Consider the following 18,314-nt stretch of genomic DNA (forward strand, 5'->3'; position numbering starts at 1 on the left):
ACCATTTTCATCACCAAAAGGCAAAAAGGCATCCCGAGTCTCCTCACTACTCGGTCTCCCTAGGGAGACCCTAGGTCCCTAGGTGTTCTAGGGGACACCTTCTCAGCTCCCCTTTGCTCTGTCCCAACAGAGTAGAATGCTTCCTGGTCTGATTTAGACCCGCACCCAGATTTTAAAGGCGCGCACGCGCACACGTACACACACACCCTCATATTCAGGTAAAGAGGATCGCCAAAAAAGAGTATTTAATACATTCCTGATTGGAGAGCAAAGACGCACAAACAAGAAAATGCCTTACATCCCACCACTTGCCGCTATTCTCCCCCAAGGGGAGGCCTGAGGACGGCCTTTCTGCCCTTTCCCAGGTGCTCAGGCCCGTGGCCTGAGAGGCATCGTTCTTGGTCCCTCCTTCCCCCACATCACCGGCACCCGCGAGTCCAGCGAGTTCTGCCTCAGCGGATTCACTTCTCCCGCCTCTGCCCACCTCCTAGGTTACGATAGAGACCCAACCGCTGTCCCTGCTTCCTCCCCGGCCCCACCGTCAGCCCCTTCCCACGCTCTGCAAAGCAGCCAGAATTCCCTTAAAATATAGTGAAATTACATCACCCCCTACTCAATCCTCCGGGATCCCCCTCACCCTTGGAATACACCCCCTCAGTGCTTCCTGGGCTGGAGGCTCCGCGGCCGCGCGCGCGCCCCGCGCGCCCCCGGCCCCCGGGTCCAGCAGACTGGCTGGTGCGCTCGGGGCCTCTGCAGCTGCTGTTTCCTCTTCCCGCGCGCGCAGACCCAGCACGCGTCCAGCCTCGGTGCGTCTGCCTCCTGGGCTTCGCTCAGGTTTCAGCGCCAGGTGCCCGCTCCGGGAGCCCTGCCCAGCCACGCTTCGCATCCGGCCTTCCTCCAGCTCGCCCCTGACCTGGGGCTCCCCGCGGCCAGCGCCGCAGCCCCGCGCGGGGCGCCTCCCCGCGGGGACCAGCTGCCGTCCCCTTCCGACCTCCCCGGCGGGACCCGCCAACCCTTCGCCCCGCGGCGCCTGGAGGGCTTCCCGTAGGAGGAGGCCGGCGGCTCCTCTCGCCTTCCCCCTCTCAGCGCGCACCTCTCCGGCGGGCTCTTCTCCTCGCGGCCTCCGGAAAGACTCGTTACGCGCTTTCGCGCGTGTCTGCTCGGTGTCGCAGTCGCCTCCATCCGGTGCGGCCTCAGCCTGGCCCCAACTCACCAGCCCGGGCGCTGTTGCTACCGACCAGCCGGTTACGCCCTGAGCGCTGTCCCGGAGGTTCGCGGGGAAGGGGGAGAAGGCGGGGCCGCGAAGCCCAGGGCGCGCCCGGATTGGCTGAGTTGCGCACTCCGGGCCAATCCCCGAGCTTCAGCGGGCCAGCCTCCGGGCTAGGACAGGGATGGATGCTGATTGGCTGCACGTGGTCAGGTGACGGTGCTGGGGCGGGGCGCCGTGAGCGTCCCCGGAGGCGTGGCGCAGCGGCGGGCGCTGGCAGGAACCTCGGTGGGGCGCTGTCTCTGCGGTCGCGGGGTGGGCGCATCTCTCCGGCTTCTCGCCCTCCGGGGCCCTTCGCGGGTCCGCTAGCAGCAGCGAGGAGGCGGTGCCCGAGGCCGTGGGGCGGGGCGTGGACGGAGTCGGGGCGGCGGGGGCGACACGCGGGTTCGCCTGCGCCCGCCCCGCTGGTCTGGGCATCCCGGCGCGTCCTGTGTCTGCGTCCCCGTGTCCGGGGTCTCCTGAAACCTGCGCCCAGGTCCCCACCTAGAGGGTCCATGGCAGGGGTGACTTTGCGTGGAATTAGGACTCGTCCCCTACGGATGGATTCGAGGACTCTGGGGGTAGAGGCTGGAGGCCACGTGGGTCAAGGCAAGAGCAGCACCGAGCCGTGGGCGCGGGGACGGTGGGTTCACGATCAGCTGAGGACGCAACAGGCACGGGGAGAACGGAGTGTGGACGCCGGGGGAAAGTGGCCCCTGAGAGCGCCTTCGTGTGGGCGGGAGGAACCCGGGACAGGGGAAGAGTGTGGGCTTGGGTCTCGGGTGTGTTGTCGATGAGACATGCGTGGATTCGGCCAACCATCACAAAAGCCGATTGGGAAAGAAAGTGGTAAGAGAGGGCAAAGATCCGAATCCTTGAACTCTCAGGAAGCCACGGGCAGGCCACCCCTTGCGAAATCACTGTTGCTTAAGTATTGATTGAGCCCCGGGCGTGTTCCAGGGACTGTTCACGCACTTTCATGCATTCAGACTAAAGTGCATTCAGACTAATCTCGGTGACCTCCTTATCAGAGAGGCACTGTTATACCCATTTTTCATGTGAGGAAATGAAGGTACATAAAAGCATCATGCCCAAGGTAAGGTCACATAGGGCCAAGCTTTTGAATTCAGAAATGTGGATTTTAATTGGCTTTTCACGCACTTGCTTAATCTTATCTTCATTGGGGTCCGAAAGTTGTCTTTTTCCAGCCCTGTAAGTCTCCACGTTTCTAGATCCTTTATTTCCTTTCATTCTTGCTTGCACACTGAGCTCATTTCTTGCCAAATGCATCCACTAGTGAAGGACAAGTCAAAATCTGAGTAGATGCGCGGGCGCCGAGGGACAGTTAGAAGAGGACGAGAATTAACGAATGTTCAAGTACAGAGAGAGGACTGTGAAATGCAACCAAGAGGACGTGAGAAGTGTCTGGCTGTAGTATTAATGCTTAGGAGGCACTGATGAGTTTAACAAGAAGTAGTGCAGTGGGAGGGGGGTGTGTGTGGGACGAATGGGATGTGGAAGAGTGGAGAATGCAGTCCACTCTTTAGCAGGTTGGGAAAGAAAGGAGCTGCCTGGGGTTGCGGGAAGGAGGGGTAAACAGCAGAGCACAGAGTATGCTCAGGGCAGAGAAACCACTCGGATGTTACTGAGGTGGATACATGTCATTACACATCTGTGCATTCTTGAATTCTCACGAAAAGCCATATAATATGTCACATCTAGACTGAACCCCAACATAAACTGTAGACTTAGGGTGATAATGAGTGGAGGTTCATCAGTTGTAACAAATGTTACTTACATTGGCGGGATGTCCTCAGTAGTGAGCGAGGGCATGCCTCTAAGGGGACAGGGTATTCTTTCTGCTAAATTTTGCTATGAACCTCAAACCACTCTAAAAAAGTCTTAAAAAAAGTAGGGGCCCTGGCCAGCTGGTTTAGTGGTAGAGTGTCAGCCTGGCTTGTGGAAGACCCAGGTTTGATTCCCAGCCAGAGCACACAGGAGGACCATCTGCTTCTTCACCCTTCCTTCTCTTATCTCTCTCTTCTCCTCTACAGCCATGGCTCATTTGGAGCAAGTTGGCCCTGGGCACTGAGGATGGCTCCATGGCCTGGCTTCAGGTGCTAAAATAGCTCGGTTGCCTAGTAACAGAGCAATGGCCGCAGGTGAGCAGAGCCCATAGTGGGCTTATCAGTTGGATCCCAGTTGGGGCCTATGTGGGAGTCTGCCTCTGCCTCCCCGCTTCTCACTGAAGGGGAAAAAAAATCAATAGGCGCTGGCCAAGTTGCCCAGTGGATAAAGCTTCGTTCCCGTGTGGTGTGTTGAGTTTGTGGGTTCCATCCCCAGTCAGGGCACATACCAATGAATGCACAACTAAGTGGAACAACTAGTTGATGCTGTTATCCCTTTCAAATCAATGGAAAAGTTAAAAAAAATCAATAGGTGTTTGGAATAGAATAAGCATAGTTGATTAATGAATTAGCTAAATGCTTGAGCATAGGAATTCTCATAGCTCAGAAATGAGATGAAAAAGGCAAAAGAAACATCCATCTACTATAGCCATTCTCAACTGGATTTCTTTGTCCTTCCCTCCAGGGGACATTTGGCTGTGTCTGGTGGCAGTTTTGGTTGTCATAACTGGGGGATGGTGTGGGGGGTGCACCAGGGGTCTGGTGGTAGAGGCCATCCATGAATGCTACTCGGCAACCTACAATGTACAGGACAGCCCCCACGGCGCAGTATGTGGCCCACAATGTCTAGAGTGGTTGGTGTGGTTCCACATTTCCGCTTGGTTTCACAGTCCTTCTGAGGACTTTGTCAAAACTTATTTTAGTGCTGGGCTGCTGGTATGACTCAGCTTTTGTATGTGCAAGAAGAGTCTATTTTGCGTTCGCTTCTGGTATTTCCACTATAGAATCCATGGCTGGGAGTTTATTACGGTTATAGTTCTACTCTGTTGCCGTTTTATGTAGCTTTGTTCATTCTGAAAGTGCTGGGTGTTATTTCTTCTTCTGCAGTATTTCCCCCCGCCCCCTACAGGTCCGTAGGTTTCCTCAAGCAAAGGCAATGTCAGACTAGGCGTCTGTCAGTTGACGGAAGGTGGTGGCTCGCCTGTGTGGGGGCAGTGCCCTCAGCTCTCACGTGCGCTGCCCAGCGTGCAGCCTCCGGGGAAAAGGACCCGCCAGAGCACACCACCAGCTGCATCACTCCACATTAAACAGTCCCACTGTAACAACCGAGTTGGTGATGCAGGACGGCGAGGATGAGGCAGGGGTCCACCTGAGCGGGCAGACCACACCCTCAGCGCCCGGCGCCCACAGAAGCCGGGGAAGGTGAGGATGCCTGTGAGACAGGCGGCACCGTGAACCGAGTCCCGAGAGGGGAGCTGGGTGTCTTGGGAGAGTGCACTTTATCCCAAGACTTGAAAACGCTACTTCGCGGCCAGGGGCTGGCAGGGTGGCCAGGCTGTCACCTCGGACTCTGCTGGCACAAGGGGGCTTGTTCTGGAGGCAGTGGAGCAGGTGGTGTGGGCAGTGGTGGTGTCGGGAACCCCTCGGGCAGCAAGGACGGGTTGGAGTCTCATCTGCGTGTGGCCGGTCTCCCTCCGGCTGCTGCTCTTTGCGCATGGACGGTTTCCGTCCCGTGTCGCCGTTCCGGGCTGGCAAAGCACACCGTGTGGGCAGCGGGCACTGCGCTCCGCTGCCTCCTGCTCCGTCAGGTTGCCCGAGGAAACGGCGTTTCTTCTCCCCGGCTCTGACCTGAGGCTCAGGCTCCTCAGCGCTGCTCCCAGCTTAGGACTGCCCGCCTCGTCCTGCTCAGCAGGATGGTCTACACGGTAGACAGTGCTCTGGAGGACGGAGTAGATATCTTTACAAAGAAAAGTTTGATAAGACCAGTGACTGGCTTGGAGACAGAAACACCCTCCCCGCACCGAGCACCACGCACGGCCGGGAGTGATCAGCTGGAGGAAGGGCACAGCGGGCTGACACCGAGGTGGGGGACCCAGCGCCAGCAGTCTCGGGAGACACGGGAGTTCTGCCGGGCCAGAGAGCTCAGCAGGCCGCAGAACAGGCACACCCGTCTGGAAGTGAACCAAGGGCTGGAGGGAGGGTCAAGGAGTTAGACCCCACCCCCCACTCCCGTTGCTGTGTCTACTGGTTCCGGGGGCCCTTCTCCGCCTGCTGTGGGTGGGGCCTGCCCGGGCCCTCCTGCTGTCCCTGCAGCTCTGGGCCAAGCTGAGCTTTATACCCACAGGCTCTGCCACCAGCTCAAGAGTGCAGTGAAGTTACTGGAAGAACTCTGCCTCGGCGAGGTTAATCTGGCAATAAAGTGAGCCCTGAGCTGGACTTTTAAAGAGGTTATAATTCAGTTCTTTCTTACTGATACCAGGTCCCCAAATGCCTCCATCACTGGGGTTTTTGAAGAAAAAAAATTTTTTTTCAAATCAATAACTCAATTTTGATAGCTCATGGAAACACGGGTCAAGAGTAGCAACTTCCGTGGGCAACACGTACCACTGAACCATATCCCCTCCAAGCCTTGGGGCCTGAGGCTGGGCTCTAGAGGGAGAAAGAGGGGCGAGTGTGCTGGGTTTTCTCGCTTCCCAAGTTCTTCAGTGAAGGAAAAGGAAGACTGTATTAGCACTAGACTAGACTACTTCATGAAGAACAATGAACTTTAGCAGACCTGGCTTTCCAAGATGAAACATTTTTAAGGGGACAGGAAAGGGAAAGCCATCCTGAGCAGACCACCTGGCAGGGAGTGGTGTGGGGTTAGACTGCAGGGCGAGGCTGACCTCCGGGTGGGATTTCTACACGAAGGAAATCCCGCTTGGTTTGACCATGCAAATCAGCAACCAGTCTGATGTCACAGCAGTTCTTTAAAGGGTAGGGCAAGGGGGAAACAGAGTGACCCCAGGAACAGTGAAGACATACCACACCTTGGCGACCACTGCGGCCTGGAATTTGCTTAGGGATCATTTTGCTGCATAAGCTCCAGGACCCAGTAGAAGGGATGTTCAATCTGATTCTGTGCCCTGAGAACAAGACCCACTGGCTCTGTGGCAGGTGGCCCTGGCACTCTCCAAGGCCATGTCACGGGGAGGGACCGGGACATAGCTCAGGGAACCGGATAAGGTGCACATGTAAACTGACAATACTAAGGGAGGTGTTCTAGACTGTGCCTCAGTGTCCTAGCTGGGACCAGCTCTAGTTTCTCCGTGAACATCTGTGCTGTGGCACACAGCCCGCTTGCTGAAGCTGGAGCACACATGGGCACAGCCTTCAGGGCTCTCGGTGCTTGGACAGGTGACGCAGGGCCTGTCTTAAGGTTAACCAGGACCGGATGCTGCTCCGCAGCACTCCGTTTGGTGACGACGCAGAGGACGAAGAGCTGGGCTGCAGGAAGGAGGGTCACAGCCCAGAGGCCAGTGTGCACATAAGCACTGCCTGCCTGGCTCCTTAGGCTTGGAGCCAGGTCACTCACATGTGACACGTGTGGGGGAGGTAAGGGGACGTGTGAGCCTCTACTGAGAGGCTACCCTGTTAGTTCCCTTCTCAGTGTGCTCAAAACACCCAGCTGCCATCAAATCCCAAGTAGTAGACTCATGGGCCCAACTGAAGTCAGAGCTGCCCCAAGCTTCATGCCCCCAGGATGGCCCAGCCCTGGCTGCTCCAGGCTGGCCGGAGGATCGGGACCCCCACCAGCAGTTCTGAAACGAACTAGCACTGGGTTGGTGGGGCAGGCGGACAGGAACCTGCACTGTCCATCGGTCGAGTGGGGAGGAGACCCCATGAAGCCACAAGGCCTGCAAGTCAGGGTCCCACAGCCGCTGCCAGGTGCCACGGGCCCCACCAGGAGCTCATGGCGGTGGGCCGAGCTGGGTTTGCTAACAAAATGGTATTCCCTGGAAAGAAAGGATCGGTCCAGATCTGGGGAAATGTTGTTTTTTAATAACTTGATCCCTGATATTTTTGTCAAGTATTTTGAGATTGGAATCGGACCTTTCAGTCTGGTCCAGAGAGCCCTCTTTCTTCCACCTGCACCAGCAGCCGACCTGACAACCCGTGAGGACGCAGGCAGGGCCCGGTGTATCAGAGGTGGCCCACAAGCCAGGGGCCACCCCCAAGTCTAATGGGCATAATTTCTGGTCACCAACAGGAAACAAGGCCGACATTCTTACCCTGCTGAATTCCAGGACACTGAGCTCTTAGATTGTCTTGTAAGTTAAGAAAAGCATGCCAGCCTCAGTAGATGGCAGACGGGGAGCCCAGAGGTAAGGAGGCTGCCACGCAAACCGGAGTGTCAGGCAGGCAGCAGATGAAACCATACCGACGTTCACTTGCACGGGACGTCAGGGGTCAGAGCACAGCCGACTGAGCACGGGCTGCACGGTGCTGCGATCCCTGCCCTCCCGGGACCCAGGCCACAGCTGACTGAGAGGCCACAGTGCAGTCTCATATGCAGCCCCACCGCCACCCTCTGGGCCCCATGTGACAAAGGGCTCCCTGTCTTTTGCTTTTTCAAATGGTCCAGATCTAGCTTCAAAGGGCTCTAAAACTTTTTTGCCCGTCTGGACCTCAAAGAAAGAGCTGGCTTTTAAAAGCCAAATTCTCATTGCATTTGGACAGAATGAATAATGTGTCTTTCATATTTTCTTTGTATTTCTCTTCAACAGTTGCTTAACCTAACATCTTTCTGTCTGCTCTATACAATGAAAATACAAACTAAAGGAGAATAGGAAAAAATAATTAAAGCATTAAACTGTACAAATTACAAATCTGTTCCAAAATATACTTACATTAAATAAAATACGCATTTCAGTAAGAGATCTACAGTGAAAGACTGCCTTCTGGGAAGCTGACGACACGGAGGCGGGCCACCGCTCGTGGGAGGAGCTAGAGGCTGCGCATCCAATCACAGTGTGCAGCGGCTCCACGCCCACCTGCCAGCTCCACCAGCCGCGGTTAGCATCCCTGCGGGGAGGTGATTTGGGGCAAGGGAAGAAGCAAGCTCTCCTTCGATTCTGAGTTCATTACAAAGTCTCGGGAATCTCCTCGGCCTATACAGTACAGTTTCAAAACAGTAAACAGTTACGGTAAGCAGACAACGCTTTTTAAAGCCCAAACATTTCCTTGTTGTATTTATGTGGAAGTCTCCGTCTACAATGGGCAGTCATGAAGAGGTCCCTTCGCAGGCCAGGTCACAGAACCCGGCAGGGCCCGAGGGGCAGCAGGGCGGACTGCGGTGGAGGCCTCGCGGGCGGGAGACGGCCCTCTAGCACAATCCGCCCGCCGTCCCCCTCCTATCATCTGGCGTACCGCTTAATGTAGTCCTCCACTTTATTCCGGAAGTCCTCCTGTGGGGGGGCAGGGATGGGGGAGAAGAGCGAGTTAGTGAGGGTGAGTGGCACTTTCGGGACAAGCCGGGGCCACCCGAGCCAAGGACCCACTGAGAGCTCTGCTGATGGCCTCCCGTCCAGTAGCCAAGGTGGCAAGGTGACCAGAGACCTGGGTGCCCACTGTGTGCACGACACGGTGCCAGGGCACTGGGGGACACAAACAATAGCTCAGAGCAGAAGGGACCACCCCAAGATATGTTCTGTAGATTGGGACAGCAAGGCCCACGGATGTAGTCAAGGCCAGGATGCCAACAATGGTCGACCAGACTGCACGCAGAGGTTCCCAGAGCGTCCGGCCCACAAGGATGGGCTGGGGGAGCCCTGACTGACCTCTAGCAGAAACTCTACCAGGGTCACTTCACAGCGCCCAGATGCCGACAGTCCTGCCAGCTCCCAAGGAGCCACAGCCAAAGCTCGTGGGCGGTGAAGGCCGCAAGGCACTCTCCCCGCCCCGCCAGCCCTGCCCAGGCCCAGAGGTGCTCAGCCTTAGTGCCCTCTGCTTCATCACCTGGACCAGCACAAAGCTGGGTCCTGCACCCAGAAGGCCCTGCATGCTCAGGCCTCCACTGTCTCCCATTTCCCCCTCCCCGATGCGAAAACGGGGCCCTGGATCCAGACTGCCTGAGTCCACATCCTGTGCTCTGGCCCTTCCCAGTGGGTCTCTTAGCAGCAAATCAGGGCTAACAGAGGACCCTCCATCCTGGAGTTGTCAGAACACTTCGCAAAGAGCATGGGACACTGCCTGGCATGTGGAGGGCCACGCAGGGTAGCTGCTATGGGCACGTCACCACTGTCCTGCTCTAATCACGTGGCCTCTGTGCTCTTTCCTGAACACTCTGTGCACATTTCCACCTCAGGGCCTTTGCACTGGCTGTCGTCAGTCCTGGTTCACATCAGATATCTAGTCACATCTCATGAGGCCTCCCCTGAGCACCCACATAAAGTAGCAACACCCATCACCCCAACCCCACCTCCCATGTGGCTCGCTTACATCTGCTGTGCCTCCTCCCACTAAAATGCACACTCCCCGGGGACAGGGGCTGTCTGTCCACTCATCTCTCCTGTGTGCTGAGCACCCACCAGACACTTAAATGCCACCACAAACCTGGGATGAACAACGACTATATAACACACTGAGCGAAAAATTCTGTAACCGTGATCACGACTCAGCATGAGGACACAGGTGGGTCTGGGGTACGTCTAAGAATTCGCGTAGAGGCATTACCATGTGGCCAATTTTAGGACCATCTTACTGGGGATAAGAGCTCATTAACTGCAAACCTGCCCATAATTTCTTGCAAAGACTAGGAAGAAACCTTCCAAGAAAAACATGACAATTTGTACAAGCTCCTTCCATGGCTAAGGGCTCCCTGTTCTGATCACTTTCTTTCCTTGACAAGAGTTAGTCCACAAGGGCTGCCGACAGTCACACTGAGTGGGGTCCCGGGCAACAGCAGAGACAGCATGGTCACAATGTGAACGGGGCCTCCTAAGGGGGCTCGGCCCAGGAGCAGCCCATGGGGGCTGGTGAGCAGTGGACAAACAGAGGCTTTGCCAGGTGGCCACCAGTCAGGGTGGCTCAGAGGGGGGGCAGAGGCTAAGGGTGCTGCCAGGGGCCAGAGCTGTGTCACACCATGGGTGTCTGTCCTGAAGACCCGTGCTGCCCCCAGCCTCCACCACAGGACGCCAGCGGGGCAGATGGCCTCCTCCGCCTGATCAGAAGCACCCACTGACCCTCCAGTCCCACTGCACAACCCGCTGTGCCTGTCACATGGCCTCCCAGTCTGTGCAGGACGCAAGCTTAGGCACTCCGAGCGAATCAGCATGGCTCCATGTGGGGCTGACCAACCTGACAGCCTTGTCCCAGTCCCCCAGGGCTGGTCCCCAGACCCGGGTGCAGGTCCCAGGCTGCGTTCACGAACTTTGTGAGGACGTGTGTACAGAGTGTCTGTGGCTGGGAGAGAAAGCTGTGGGGACAGCCAAGTGCCCACCAGGGAGAGCACGTTGCACAAGTGCACAGAGCTGCTTACGGGACGCCAGGCGGTTCTGAGGATGAGGGAGGGACACTGCGGGCACTGAAGAGGACCTGGAACTGGGAGTGACGGCCACGACCCCAGGAGACGGGCCCAAACCTAATGGCAGTGCGTGGTCAGAGCCCGTGGTAAGGTGTGGACGGGCCCGGGGCTCTGGGGGCCCGGAGGGCGTCACTTCTATACTGTCCCTTCTGCATTCTGATGCTGCAAACAAGAGAAAGGAACACTGTACTAGACCCTACCAGGCACGCACTTCTAATAAAACACTGCGTCTGGCCTCGGGTCAAACACTGGAACCACTCGCATTTGTGAAGACACGTCACTTACAGCTGCTCTCCAATCCAGTCCTGGAGTCCACCGTTCTCAGAGCCTCACCTAACCGAGATGGCACTCAGTTCTTCACCAAACACACGAGCCCAGGACCTTCCTGTGGGGGCTTACCTTGTCCCGCAAATGATGTTCCGCAGCCTCAATGTTCAGTGGGTCATCGAAATTCAGAAGGTCCTTGGAGAGAGAGACACTCAATGAAAACAAGGAAGAAAGTCTATTTTCCTGCTGTGGTATGTCCTCAGTTTATGAACCAGGCAACTGACATCTACCCGGCACACTGCCAACGGAAGACCAAGAGCTGAGACGCCCCACTGGGAAGCCCTTCTCACGCCAGAGGACTGGACCTGGACTTTTCTCAGTGGTGACTGATGGCTGTCCGAAAGAAGTGGGGGTCCCATTTACATGCCATTGTCCAGAGTTTGATGGAAATGGCAGAAAGGGCAGTCACATTAATTTCTAGTGCTGCTGATACTTAAGAGAACGAAAAACCATTTATTATGAGCTTTCCAAATTCAAGTTCCATTATTCTTTTTCCTTAAAAGCTAATTTTCCACCCAACCTGTAGTGGTGCAGTGGGTAAAGCATCGACCTAGAACACTGAGGTCACCAGTTCGAAAACCCTGGTCCTGCCTGGTCTAGGCTCAGACAGGAAGCAACCAGGAGTTGATGCTTCATGCTCCCCTCCCTCCACCCCTTTCTAAAACGAATAAAATGTTAACAAAATTAAAACAATTTTTTCCTCCTTTATTTGTGATGAACAACTTTGCCTTTGGAAGTCCGTGGTTTCTACTCTGACCTTAACTGGCTTTTCCCTTTCTGTTAACTTGCCTTCACAACATCGCTTACGGTGAGGGTGATGTCCAGACCGACAGGACGCAGGGCACGGCCATGAGGCAGGTGGCCCCCTTCTACCTTTAAGGGCCCTGAGATGGCTACTCCCTCCTCACCCCAAAACCCCAGGGGTTTCAGATCAGAGGCCATGTCTAATCTTTACACTGCGAGTTCCTCCTCTTAAATCCACGCAGTAAGCCCTGGCCGGTTGGCTCAGCGGTAGAGCGTCGGCCTAGCGTGCGGAGGACCGGGGTTCGATTCCCGGCCAGGGCACACAGGAGAAGCGCCCATTTGCTTCTCCACCCCTCCGCCGCGCTTTTCTCTCTGTCTCTCTCTTCCCCTCCCGCAGCCAAGGCTCCATTGGAGCAAAGATGGCCCGGGCGCTGGGGATGGCTCTGTGGCCTCTCCCTCAGGCGCTAGAGTGGCTCTGGTCGCAACATGGCGACGCCCAGGATGGGCAGAGCATCGCCCCCTGGTGGGCAGAGCATCACCCCATAGTGGGTGTGCCGGGTGGATCCCGGTTGGGCGCATGCGGGAGTCTGTATGACTGTCTCTCCCTGTTTCCAGCTTCAGAAAAATTAAAAAAAAAATAATAATTAAAAAAAAAAATTAAATCCACGCAGTAAGATCTGTTCTTATACTGAGTCGCGGCTTTCCCAGGCCACAGACGGACCACTGTAGAGACAAGCACATCTCTCCTCAGGAGAGGTGATAAACTTGGGGACTGCGTTCCTGACGTGAACATGACTGTGGTATGACAAATCCTCCGTGTTATCCTTTGTGATGTCTAAGACCAGCAGTCGGGAAACCAGAGAAGCCTGGGGTTTGGGCCAGTATACTCACGGTAAACAAAGAGTTCAGTCCCCAGACAACATCCTGGAACAAAGAAGAAAGAAGACAAGTTTCAGGCTCCTGTGCACTGTCTGGTCATCCACGATAGGAGATGTGAACCGGGCCACATCATAGCCCATCCGCTCAGCAGGCTGTTTCCCCAGGACAGAAAATAATGGTGTGACGGTCCAAAGACTCAGAGAAACTCGGATGAGCAGCCAGGGGCAGCGAAGGTGACGTCAGAGCCCTCTGCTGGGACCCAGGCCCATGAGCCTGGTCCTGGGTGGTGACAGAGCCCGTGGGCAGGGTCAGCCAGGACCCACGACCTTACTCCCCTAACCACTCACCTGTCACACCACAGGGAGCCCAGACTTCTGAACAGTCACCTGCACAATGAACTCTGTTGTCTGGTTATCTGTTGCCTCCCGGGATCATAGACAAGCTAATCACCACCGACCCACCGAGTCTTAACAATTCTGCTCTAGTTACTTCAAACAGCAGGGAGACTAACATCTTTAAAATTCAAAGACCAGAAATTTTCTCCCTGGGCTAACCAGGACTGGGGTCTCCCTGGGCTGACCCCCGGGACGGGGGTCTCCCTGGGCTGACCGGGATGGGGGGGGTCTCCCTGGGCTGACCGGGACGGGGGTCTCCCTGGGCTGACCGGGACAGGGGTCTCCCTGGGCTGACCGGGACGAGGGGGGGTCTCCCTGGGCTGACCGGGACAGGGGTCTCCCTGGGCTGACCGGGACGGGGGTGTCTCCCTGGGCTGACCGGGACAGGGGTCTCCCTGGGCTGACCGAGACAGGGGTCTCCCTGGGCTGACCGGGACGGGGGGGTCTCCCTGGGCTGACCGGGACAGGGGTCTCCCTGGGCTGACCGGGACGGGGGGGGTCTCCCTGGGCTGACCGGGACGGGGGGGGGGGTCTCCCTGGGCTGACCGGGACGGGGGGGGGTCTCCCTGGGCTGACCGGGACGGGGGGGGGGTCTCCCTGGGCTGACCGGGACAGGGGTCTCCCTGGGCTGACTGGGACGGGGGCGTCTCCTTGGGCTGACCGGGATGGGGGGGGTTCTCCCTGGGCTGACCGGGATGGGGGTCTCTCTGTGCTGACCGGGATGGGGTCCCCTTAGGCCGACCAGGATGGGTAGCTCAGTCTCTGTCGACCCCCCACTGGAGCAGCCCGAGGGCTGTTGCTCATCTCCGCTCATTCAGTGCTCCTGGCAGGCAACTGTAACTGCCCCTATCTGCTGTCTTTCATCCCCTGCACACCCTCCGTCCATCTGTCCTTCTGCTGAGAGCCAGGCCTGGGGCCGGAGCTGAGGGTGAGCACCAGCTCTCGGTCTGGCAGCAGGGTCAGACAGACAGGGGGTCAGCGAAGCTCCCACACACATGTTCCCACAGAAGCTTCACCAAGGAGGAGGGGACCTGGGCACTGCCAGGGGGAGGGATGGCAAGAAGGGTGGCCTGCACAGAAACTGGGTTCCCAGAGGGCAGCACATGTATGGGCGTGCTGAGAGGACAGGCCAGGTTGCCTGTGGAACAGAGACCACACCTTGTGGGGAGCCATGGTCACGCTGCATGAAGCCTGCCGTGTCTGACTTCCTCCCTGAGCTCATCCCCCCAAGTGTGTACTTGGTGATGCCCAGAGTCTGACAGTCCTTTCTAGGACTGTCATTTCTGTGACCTGCCACGGCTGACTCAGCGCACCTGGCACAGACCGAGACCACAGTGGTTTCAGTGGGGCAACTTTTATAACCCTACACGACTGAGCCACAGGGCCCGTGTGGGAGACACACGTGCCGTGTACTGGCCAGTCTCACAGTGTCACAACTGGGGCAGTCTGACCCCCACGACCCTTTCATACATCGACCTGCTGAGACTGTCAGCCCCAGAGGAGGAAGACAGTCCCCAGGGAAGATGTCCTGGCCCAGATGACCAGGCCTCCGTGCTGAGTCTGGCACTGAGCCAAGTGCAGGTTGGGAACACAGCTGCCCTGAAGCCAGCACAGGCAGGCACTCCTCTGGGCAGTGTCGACCTGACATGAGACAGGGCAAAGGTGACGGTCGTCTAGAACTGTTTCCTTAGTCAGAAATGACGGCAACGGTCAGGGACCCGCCCACTGTAAGCAAACACTGGCCAGAAGCTGACCCCTCATCAAGAGCAGGTGTCCTCTGGGTGCTACTGCAGAACAGACTGGAGGGGGGGTACGGCGGGCGGCCTGGCGGGTACCCGCCCAGTAACTCAAGCTTCTGCTGTAGAAGCAAGTGGGGCCGCTGACCCAGTCCCTGCAGTCTCCCTCCCGGCAGGGACCCTCCCTCCCAGCAAGGGGCCCTCCCTCCCTCCCAGCCCCTCACGCACACAGGGGGCTGTCCTGCTGCCCCTCCTGTCCACTGCCCTCCTGTGACTCAAAAGGGACACAAGAGGTCACACCTACCCTTTCTTTTCCTCCCTCTCACCCCCTCCTGGCCACTCTCCTCACCTTTAAGGGTGAGATAATACAAGACCAGGGAGTGGTGGTGGGGGGACAGAAAGACTAGAAACTGTCAATCATGGGAAGATGGGAAAGGCACAGGCAGAGTGGATGGGCTGACACCCCCTCCCCCGGAGAACTGGGCAGGAAACTGACCGGGGAGTGCTTGGCCCAGCAGTCCCAGGCGGGCAGTGGGTGGGGGAAGGGCAGGGTGTGCTTGGCCACCTGTGTGCACAGGACAGAGGACCTCGCTGTTCTTACAGGGGGCTGGTCACGGAGGGAGAGGTGTCCAGGGCGGGGCTGTGGCAGAGGCAGCCTACCTTCAGTGTCCTTGTGGGAGCCCAGCCAGTGCCGTCGATCGAATGTTCTCTCAGTAAACTGAAACAGAATGCAGGTGGTCAGCAGTGGGCAGCTCCGCCCGGTGCCGCGTCTGTGGGGAGCTACTCCTTGTGCAGGGGCTGCTCTGCAGCCTCGAACTCCTGTCCTGTGCAGAGGCCTTCCTGCGCCCTGGGACTGTGTGCGTGCTCAAGTCCAGCCTCCGGGTGCCTAGTTCCCGTGCACACAGCGCTTTGCCCTGGATGGACACGGAAGACCTGGGCCGGGCAAATGGGAACAGCAGGCACTCAGGGTTTCCTCCTGTGTGTCACCTTGGTCCTAACTCGCCCGGTGCTTCAACTGCCCGCACAGGAGGTGCCATGGTCGCCCTGTCCTGCAGAGCAGCTCACTGGGCGTGACAGGCCGGCTCCGGTGTGAGCTCCCAGCACACACTTCTACAGCTGCTTAAGGAAAGCCCCACAGGGAACACTTCGGGATAAAGGCAGGTTAATAAAACACTGATGGCTCTCAGATGCCGCGGGGAGGACCATGTTCTGGGAAGGTCACATGGGTGTCTGGGGTCCTCTGGGGCCCTGGTTCCGAGCTGGACTGAAGAGTTGTTTTCATTACCGTTCTGTCAACTGTAAATACACAGCGTGTCCTCTCACACAAATGACCACTCTGTACTCAGAAAAACTTATTACAAAGTTTCCTTCTAGGGAAAAATCAGCTTGCCTTTCTGAGTTCCACCACCCCGGGGCCCCCGCAGCTCTCCTCTGCCCACCCCTCGTGCGGCCGATGCCCACCACCCCGGTGCCCCCGCGGCTCTCCTCTAGCCACCCCTCGTGTGGCCGATGCCCACTGGCCCATGCGGCTCAGTGAGGACTGCCACACAGGACGCAGTCTAGCTGCTCTGCGCTTTGGGCCAGGTGTTTGCACTTTCAGTGTTCTCTATTGGTGGTTCCCCGTCAGGTTCCCGGCTTCTGTCACAGCTAGCACTGCCATGTTCCTGCCATGTTGCTAGTAACGTGATTTCTCGGAAGACAGCAAAAGGACGAGGGTCCCTGCCCCGGACCTAGTTCTGAGCCCAGGTGAGAGCACGCCCGAGAGGACGGGCCAGACGCACTAGCAGCTGAAACGGAGGACGGCACCTTCTCAAGTTCCCACGCATACAGGACGGACCCTTCAGGAAGAGTCCTGTGAACACGCCACTCTTACAAAATGCACTTTGAACTATAAACGGAGGCTGATAAAGGCGGGGCCCCATGCACACAATGAAGGTGAGAAACGGGCACGAAGTGCACTGTGAGAAAGGGACGGGGAGCCTGCTCGTCCAGCGGTGAGCTGTCCCGGCTGCGCAGGGCATTTCCAAGGCAACTAGTGCTGACGGGTGCAGAAGTGAAAGGAGATCTTCTCCTCAGTCCACATTAATGCTATCGTCCCCTCTTAGCTGAAATCAGACACACCGAGGGACTCTGGCCTCATGAAAATGGGGCAAGCCCTGGGGGCCCGGTGGGCGTCCTGGGCAGGAGCCTGGCTGCAGGGACGCTGCGCGGCCTCCGCCAGTGGAGGGCACAGGAGGCCGCGGGTCTGGAGGAAGCCTCCAGGCACCACGTGCAGCCCAAAGCCCCATCTCCCAGCCCTCCCCATCTGGCCCAGCCTCAAAACCGCCCCTTTACAAAGTCCGAGGCTCACTCCCAGTGCTCACCCATGTGGACCCTGGAGAGAGGAGGAACTCACCTCAGACATATCTCGCCCGTCTCGGTGATGTTGGGGTGCCAGATCCTGGTCAAGCACTTCACTTTGGGAGGCTGCAAGGCAGGGGGAGAGAGGTCACGGCCTCTGGAGCTCGCTGCAACCCAGCCTCGCCTCAGGCCCTGCCCGGGCCCTTCTTCCCTGCTTACTAGGCATTCAACCTCGGACACAGGCTCAGGTCACCACGCAGGACGGACGTCACCCTGCACCCACAAGTGCTAGCCTCGCTGGTAAAGCACACTGTGCCTTCTACAAGCCCCAGGGCCTAGGGCGGCTGGTCAGGGCTGTGAGGAACCCGCATGCCGTCGGGGGAGGGTTTTGCCTCCCGCCCAATGCCAGCAGGAGCCCACAGGTTCCTCTGCGCTGAATTGCTGAGCTGTGGCTGAGAGCCACCCGTCCCCTCTGTGTGCTCCTGAAGATGCTACTACTGCCCCTGGCATCTCCCAGCCTGGTCCCCTGGCCCTCGGGAGGGAAGCAATCCAATGCTGTGTATGACACGGGCTGGAAAAAGCGGTTCTTTTAAGGTTATAAAAAGCAATCTGTATTCATTTAAGAAAAAGAGACAGCAGAAACAACAGGAAAGATACATTTATATGTAAAAAAAACCCTCTGCTCAGAAACAGTCTCTACCCTGAAGGACATTTTCTGAGCTACTTTTCCAGGCCACACACACGTGTGCATGCACTCACTTCCTCCATAGAAGTGGGGACGTGTGCTAAGTACTTGCTCACACATTTCTGTCACCGTATCAGATGGCTCTGGGCTTTCTCGCACTTCATGGTACAGACAGCAGCACTGAATAAGCCAGCTCTCTATTACCGGACATTTAGGGTGCTTCCCGGTTCCACTGCCAACCACGCCGAACAACGCCCATCCTCGCTCACACCCGTGGGCCAGCCTTCCCTGGGATGACGGCAGGAGGGGGGCCGCCGGCCAGGGCACTGGCTGTGCACACGGTGCCAGGTGCCCCCACAGGGAGGGAGGTGCCCTCCCCGTCCTAGACCCGTGGCAGGTGTCCTCGGTTTGACCGACAGACATGTCATCTCACAGGTACCGTCAGCCCCCGGTCATAGAGGGGTCACCTTTTCCCAGTCCATCACATGGCG

General features: G+C 57.5%; 2 protein-coding genes across 5 annotated transcripts in view; both read right to left on the reverse strand.

Annotated features, from left to right (window-relative positions):
• SCLY (selenocysteine lyase) overlaps nt 1-1,264 on the reverse strand; it is a 37,785-nt gene extending 36,521 nt beyond the window's left edge. For 2 of the 3 annotated variants that reach the window (XM_066280651.1, XM_066280650.1), the window contains exon 1: nt 1,094-1,264. In XM_066280651.1, the coding sequence (XP_066136748.1) occupies nt 1,094-1,182 (89 nt within the window). In that variant the 5' untranslated portion in view covers nt 1,183-1,264. The remainder of the gene's footprint in view (nt 1-1,093) is intronic. The other variant, XM_066280653.1, reaches the window with a different exon arrangement.
• Nucleotides 1,265-7,172: 5,908 nt separating this feature from the next.
• The window catches only part of UBE2F (ubiquitin conjugating enzyme E2 F (putative)), a 52,395-nt gene continuing 41,253 nt past the window's right edge, over nt 7,173-18,314 (reverse strand). For both annotated transcript variants that reach the window (XM_066280285.1, XM_066280284.1), the window contains exons 6-10: nt 17,194-17,264; nt 15,459-15,516; nt 12,680-12,712; nt 11,117-11,179; nt 7,173-8,600 (exon numbers count right to left, since the gene is read on the reverse strand). In XM_066280285.1, the coding sequence (XP_066136382.1) occupies nt 8,550-8,600; nt 11,117-11,179; nt 12,680-12,712; nt 15,459-15,516; nt 17,194-17,264 (276 nt within the window). In that variant the 3' untranslated portion in view covers nt 7,173-8,549. The remainder of the gene's footprint in view (nt 8,601-11,116; nt 11,180-12,679; nt 12,713-15,458; nt 15,517-17,193; nt 17,265-18,314) is intronic.

Source organism: Saccopteryx bilineata, chromosome 5 (assembly GCF_036850765.1).
Source record: "Saccopteryx bilineata isolate mSacBil1 chromosome 5, mSacBil1_pri_phased_curated, whole genome shotgun sequence".
Classification (NCBI taxonomy): Eukaryota; Metazoa; Chordata; class Mammalia; order Chiroptera; family Emballonuridae; genus Saccopteryx; species Saccopteryx bilineata.